The sequence below is a fragment of the Cannabis sativa genome, chromosome X (assembly GCF_029168945.1).
Source record: "Cannabis sativa cultivar Pink pepper isolate KNU-18-1 chromosome X, ASM2916894v1, whole genome shotgun sequence".
Taxonomy (NCBI): domain Eukaryota; kingdom Viridiplantae; phylum Streptophyta; class Magnoliopsida; order Rosales; family Cannabaceae; genus Cannabis; species Cannabis sativa.
Genome location: NC_083610.1, coordinates 35,719,865 through 35,727,092, shown reverse-complemented (window position 1 = coordinate 35,727,092; position 7,228 = coordinate 35,719,865). Strand labels below are relative to the sequence as shown.

At 36.0% G+C, this 7,228-nt stretch overlaps 1 protein-coding gene across 1 annotated transcript; it reads right to left on the bottom strand.

The window, feature by feature from the left end:
* Positions 1 to 1,140: 1,140 nt before the first annotated feature.
* On the bottom strand, positions 1,141 to 3,500 carry LOC115710757 (early nodulin-93). Its single transcript, XM_030639110.2, has 4 exons — positions 3,130 to 3,500; positions 2,631 to 2,692; positions 1,607 to 1,682; positions 1,141 to 1,472 (listed from the first exon to the last, which is right to left on the bottom strand). The coding sequence occupies exons 1-4, from the start codon at positions 3,248 to 3,250 to the stop codon at positions 1,375 to 1,377; spliced, it is 357 nt and encodes a 118-aa protein (XP_030494970.1). The 5' UTR covers positions 3,251 to 3,500; the 3' UTR covers positions 1,141 to 1,374.
* Positions 3,501 to 7,228: the final 3,728 nt, after the last annotated feature.

The following is a 7,228-nucleotide window of genomic DNA, read 5'->3' as shown; positions in this document are numbered from 1 at the left end:
ATTTTTCATTGATATAATGATACTTTGGGGACTATAAATAGGTTCTACTTCTTCTATGGCCTCTCTTCATAAAAGGGATTTGTTTCTTGGCTAAATCTTGTACATATTTCACTTCTAAAAGTGATGAGAATGTTTTGGCCTTCCCTTCATAATACCTCGAAAGCCCTTTTCTGCAATCCAATAAAAAAAATGTAAATTAAAATATATTGCTCTTAATTGGAAATATCTTTTGTGGTAATTGAGCCTGTAAAAAATAAAACAAAAATTCTCACTTTGTAGTAACTTGGGATTTCGTTGTTGGGTGAGAAAATTCATGTAGTACATAAGTTTTTGGAGATAAATTTGATAAGGCATCATCATCATCATTATCATCAAGTAAGTCAGATGAGGATACTGATCCAATAGAGCTAGCTGATTCATCAGAGCTGAAATGTATGGATTTAAACTGAGAATTGGCACAGAAATCTTCATTGAGATTCCAATAGTAAAAATCATCAGCTACATTGGCATCTTCAATTGCATTTTCACTTGTTTTTTGCACATTCTGAGCCATTTTACAGTACTCAATAACTATTGAAAGGAAAAAAAAAATGAAGTAACTTGGTACTTCTTTTTCTTTCTAAGTTTCCTTTATCTGAATGTATTTTTATATACATATCTGATTCAAAGAGAGATTAAAGTGTCTTATTTTAATGTTTTCCTTAGTTGAGTATCTTATTCATTTTCATTACTTTGAGATAGTTGTATCCAATGATCAAAGGCTTGGAATAAACAAAGATGCCCAGAGAAAGAAAGTTGGACAGTTTGGCAGAATTTATGCAAAGGTTAAAGTTTATGAAAACATTGCAAGGGTTCTAGTCGAGGTACTATGTGCAATGTAATTAACATCGTCATATTTTGACTTATTGTAAAACATTAACCACAATATAAAAATATATTCCAAACTTTTTCAATTTTCTTATAAACTTTAAGATTATGGTTACTAATAACAGATGAAATATTAAATTAATAATCTTGATTTCATCTTAACTTATTTCGTCTATAAATGAATTAAAAATTGAAAAGGCTAATTGTTTGCATACACTTTTAACTTCAGATAGATTTTGTTGAGGAACTACTCATAAGGAAATTAAACACAAATAAGACCAGAAAAGCCATACCCTCTGCTGAAATGCACAAGCCAAAAAGCATTGTGTTAAAATTGATTACATACAGTTACATTAAGAAAAACAAATGGTGAAAGGGTACTTTAATACATAAAACAGAGGGAGGTTTGGATGGGGATAAGTGCTGTCAGCCTCAAGTTCTACGACGAAGAACTGTGCTGTATGCAAATTATTTAAACTGAGAGACTTGAGACAGAGTTTCCCCATATCAGTCTTGGTTTCTTAAGGCTTGTTCGAACTGAGCATTTCTTCTTGCACACTCTAAGATGGTTTTATCAGCAGTGATGAAGTATGAAGCAATTGATGCTGTCAACAATAAATTGACACAACATGAGAAATCAACCACAATGAAGAACTCTTGGAACAAGATGCAAATGTTAAAATTTAATGTTATTCCAGTATCTTAGGTTTACTAAGTATTAAGTGATGGGCATACATACCAGCAGAAATAATTAGCGCCTGAGCTGTATAGTTGAGGTTTGCCTTTGCCCAAGGAACTTTCCGAACAGCGATCAACTAAGAACATGAACCAACACAAATCATCAGATCCATTCGAAATATAGTAGACCAAGTATGAATGAAGATGACAGTCACCCAAATAATTTGAGATTATGAAGGTCTGCATTAACTTTTCTTTTTTAAAACATAGGATGCTCTACTAGATACTTTTTCAGGAATGTTTAACTGGTTAATGCCTACACTCATGGCTGAAAGATCCAAAGGTGAAGGACAACTAATGACTCTTGATTCTGATATGGAAACTACAATCATTGAATCAAATTAGATGTGAAAGCCATGACATCTCAGTTCATTTATCTCTATTAAGTTGCTTAGTAAAGTATCTACTACTTTCGTCATAGGCCTCTTTTGCCTGTTCATCATTTCTTCAGAGAAGCACAGTAAGGGTCTTTACTGGAGAGTGGGCTGTACACAAAATTAAAAATGAAGGCAAAGAACTAGACAAAGTCGTAAAAGGTAACAGTGCCTGTAAGAACTAATGAACAAAAGAGAGAGATGTTAGTAAAACCTCTCAGAAGGTTTGTTAAAAGTTAACCCCTTAACAGAGAGAGCTCTTTATTTATAGACCAATCCTTACAAGGAGTAATTAGACAGAGCTAAACAAGATTGGGAAAGCTGTTGAAAGAAAACAAGAAAAATACCAGAACAAACCTAGCTAAATAAGCTAATGCTATCAGTGCCAAAAGAAGGAAATTCTATTCCAGGGAATTCTAATACTTTGTCACAAGAAAAGTAAGCAAACCCTCTCAAGATATCACATCTTCTCTTCAAATGGGATAAGAATTTAGAAAAGTTGGGAGAAGGGTTCCCAAAAATAAGCAGCAGAATGGACCAAATACTGTAACGAAATTCCTTCTACCCCATTCCTAGTTAAACTAATATCAAACAAAGGAAATGGAATGAAAATTGCAATAAAGATCCACTTGAGAAAAAACTAAAACATACAGTGGGAACAGCAGTAGCAACACACGCAATGGAAGCTGCCTTGAATCCAGCACGCACACCTTCTGCAAAATCATGTAACCAATAATAAACAAGAGATGATGGCACTCTTATCATATTTCATACCAACAATTTCGGTTTGGGTGTCATTGGTTGGTTGGTTGCTAAGAAAATGCCAATAAAATGGGCATAAGAGGCAACAGATTGGAGAGATTAAGAAAATAAAGTCAATTGGGTATTTCAGAAATTGCATTTAAAAAATAGATTTTTAAATAAAAGGCAAGCTTAATTCATTATTCTCATCCAAACCCAGAAAAGAAAAACTGTAAAAATGTGAATTAGGCAACCAACCAAACAAACATTTTTATAGTTTCAATCTAAATCATTCGAATTGAAAGGTTTACTAAAACAATTTATTGATCAAATCACGTTTTGTATTCCTTTTTTTCTCTTCAAGAATGAATGGTAATTAAGAAGATGAAGATGATGTGATCGAACGTACCTTGAGTGCAATGCTTGGCGTTGAAAATCTTGCGTTCTTCAGCTGGCGAAGCAATGAGTAAGGCAGGTTCTCTTTGACTACGTTTGACCCAAAAATCCCTCATTTCCGAAGGAATACCCATTTCACTAAACTTAATTTATTCTTAGTTTTCAATAAAAGGTTTCACTTTGCCAAAAAGAAGAGAGAGACAGGAGTGAAGAAGAAGAAGGAGAATCGAATTGTAATTGCTTCTCTGATTTTTAATAATAATAATAATAATAATTTATTAAAAAAAAAGAAGAAGAATAAATGAATGAATCCCCTAAGCAGCGAGGTGAGGTATACAGCACCCGGTTTACGAAACAACAAGAAAGACCAAGTGCGCCGCCCCTCCCCTCTGGCGCCACATAAATAAGAATTTTATATTTCTTTTTCATAATTTTTGTTTAATTTATTTAATTTTACTAAATTAGTGATTGTTTATGTACTAAATCATTCTCCTTACTTTGATATCTATCAAACCACACTCCTTGAACTTTCATATGTTCCAAATTATACTTTAAACTTTTATCCATGTTAAATTTTTGTTATTAAAATTAGACAAAAATTCTTAAATCTAACAAGCTCAATAGTTTACGGGGGATTTTTAACGTCTTTAAATGTTCAGAAACATAATTTGATATATGTTAAAGTTCATGAACAAAAATCATAATTAGTCTTTTAAAAAAAATATAAAATAATACCCTGAACTCGTCAAACTACCTTTTTAACACATGAAGTAGTTTTCAACACAAATACATGCAAATAAATATAATCAGCCTAGTCATAGATACTTTGAGGTCAAGTTAGCTATTAAGTTTTATTTTGATTAAAGTTAAACTTGATATTTGTTGTTAGAGGAATTTAGACAACACCAAATATCTACTAAGAATATAATTATTTAATAAAAAGTCGCGAGTACTCAACCTAGAATGGCGAGTATTCAAAGATCTGGCACACAGACAAACATGAAAACTAATATAGACAATGAATACAGGAGAATTATAATGGTTCAGTCAGATCATGATCTGCTTAGTCCACTGTTGTAAGGATTTTCTGTCTGTCCTTATTCATATTGAATCACTCCTTTATATACAAAGCAAGTGTCCTTTTGTTTACACAACTTAATTACTAAACCATTTTACATTGAATGTCAACATTAAATTAAAAAAAACGTTAATGGAATAAATGAAGAATAGTTTCGATCCGATTTACTAAATAACAACGTACGCGACCTCTATGGTGCGAGTTGTCTGTTCACATTCTTGCACAAGCTCGCGGACCTAAGGTGCGTGTAGGACTAATGAGCCTTTGTGTTAAGATATTTGCGTCCTAACCGAGTTGCATATACGGATACCCTATTAGTGTTGATAACTCAGGACGCGAGAGTCCTTACCGGGTCATCAAGCGCATCAGGTCATTCGGACCAGCTCGCTAAGTGAAGAATCAATCTTTACTAATCCACAGGAGAAGCCTTTACAGACATCCCATATATCTTGGTATACGCGAGTCTTGAACACGGTCTTCTTGATCCTGCATCATGCGAGGTGTAATATGCGCCTTGGTTCTATCAAGGATCACATCATCTCGCTGACTTTGGCTCAGGCGAGGTTTATCCCCGAGTGGTCTCTTTTTGACACCTCAGCAATCCTCGAGGAGAGTGAGTCCACGTGTCATCTTTTTAGGAGCCTGATCTCGAGTTTCTAGGTGAAATTTTTTACCCTATAACACATGCCCCTAGTTTTGCGATCGACAGCCATGTCATAAGGGAAACTATGAGAGAGAGGCAGGCGAGTGGTTGTCACGAGATGGTGATTGTTGGGTGTCACGTCGAGGGTTTTGAAAAGACGGTTATAATTATTACTTTATTCCTTTGAGGTGCCACATCATCAGAATCCTTTGGGGTACGTGCAGGCGTGATTATTGGTAACTGTTAGATTAAGAGACCTTAGGCATTCCTTTGCCACGTGTCTCCATCCCAATGAATGAGGGATACTAGTATTTAAACCCTTTGATACAAAACGATCCTTTACCCATTTTTCTCTCATTTTTATTTTCCCCTCTTTCTCTACTCAGAATTTTGAATTCACAAAACTTCTTTCAACTGGGAACAAATTCAAGGGCTGCATTACTCACAGAATTACCCAGGAAAACCTACATTTTAAGGTTAGTGATTTTACTTTCTATCTAACCGTTTTGAGAATTTGCATGTGTACAGATTTTCTAGGGGTAGGAAATGCATGAAATAGTAGGATTTGTTACTTATTCTTTGTAAGATAGAAAAACACTGTATTTTTCTAGAAAATACAGCCTTGAAACTTAAGTAATCATAGGTTTCAGGGAGAGCATTTTGAATGTTTGCAGGTTTTTCGATGGGTACTCCGGATAACTGCATTCAACCAATAGCTAAGCTTTTTGATTCTACGCATTAGAGTCCCCAACTCTTACACCCTTTAATTTCTTGATTACTTACATTTTTATTTATGAAAACTATCTGGGTTCTCGAAATGGTGGGAGTGTTCCATTAACACAATGTTCATGCAATCATCGCATGCCCCTTGGGACACTGGGATACGCCCAACCATTTCCTTAGACATGCGATTAGTTTTCATTTTGCTCTCATTTTATTCATTGTATGAATTGGCTAGATTCTCGAAATGGTGGGTGTTTCTCCGTGACTTAATGTTCATGTATCGACATGACCCTTATGACACTGAGAAACCCTCAGCCATTTCTAGAGATACATGGCCAATTCTATGAACTTTTATGTTTTAACTTTTGCGCGGGTGAGAGCACTTTGTTAAAATTGCACTTTCACCACACTGAAAAGATCTTCTACCTTTCAGATGAGCGACCTGTCAGATAGCCAGAGATATGATTATGGAGAAGGGGCATTCGCAAATGAATAAAAAATAAGCAACAACTTCATACCCACCTCGATGTCTGAGGACAAAGTTCATGCAGCCAGAACCCGTGAGGACTCGCTGTCTACTAATGAGATAGATAGGATGGTTCAAGAACTAGCTGAACTAGTGACGATAGAAGTACGCGACAACGAGTCTACGGTGTCGCCCTAGGGTTATCTGGTCCACTCGAGACATGCCCCAGACACCGAAGTTGAAGAGATGGGCGAGGACTTCAAGGTGCCAAACCTTGGTACTGAGGACGAGGAGGATGGTGAAGGAAGCGAGACAGATTCTGTCAATAATACTTGACTAAACGAACCTTTCTCATGTGAAGATCTGGTCTCGCAAGTCAAGAAGTCCGAGCTGTCCACATTTGCGAGGTTGAACTTGGTTCATACAACGACCTCAAAACCCTTGCCCACGCAATGACCTCATCTCCCCTTTACGGATCCTGCGATTATCCCTACCCAAAACGTCATGGTTTCAATTCCCATCCTTCGATGCAGAGTGACGCTACCTTTCCACCCCTTTGTGAAATATCTTTCCTATTATGACGTCTCACCTTTTCAGTTAACTCCGAATAGTTATCGCATAATCTTAGGGTTTTATGCGATTTATATGGAGTATGCTCAAGGGGAGCCAATAGTAAAAGACTTTGGTTTTTTTTACGATATAAAGAGTGTTGGCCATGACAATGACTTTTACTGCTTTAGCAAATGGGCTAATTCTGAAATTAATGGGCTAGAAGGCACAATTTTCAATATGGGAGATTAGAAATCGAAGTCGTTCTACGCATTTAAGATGTCAGGGTCAGGATTGACTTCAATCGCCGACCTTGTGCATCGCACACTTCCATACTTAGCATTTATTTTTATTATTTTTTGTAGATGCTAATTTCTGTTTCCTTTTATCGCAGATAAACCAGCTCGATCTGTGTTGGACCCTGCTTGTCTAAAAATCACTGAAGTTTTGAGTAGCCTTCTGGTTCAAGACCGCGACTGGCAATTATTGTGTACTACTGCAAAGCTGCGAGAACACAAGCTTATCTCAAAGGACGCTAAACTTCAGCGAGAACCAGGGTACAAGGAGCCTTCTGATAAGCAAAAGAAAAGAATAGACAAGCGTCTATCCAAACAGACTTTGAGGCCAACCTCGAGTAATATAATCTAGTATGG

Bases quoted from the DNA above. Each gene is read 5' to 3' on its own strand.
- LOC115710757 (XM_030639110.2), bottom strand. From the start codon at position 3,250: ATGGGTATTCCTTCGGAAATGAGGGATTTTTGGGTCAAACGTAGTCAA. The intron at 2,693-3,129 runs GTACGTTCGATC...ATGATTTTGCAG, and splicing joins CGCCAAGCATTGCACTCAAG to AAGGTGTGCGTGCTGGATTC. The intron at 1,683-2,630 runs GTATGTTTTAGT...TCATGTTCTTAG, and splicing joins TTGCTACTGCTGTTCCCACT to TTGATCGCTGTTCGGAAAGT.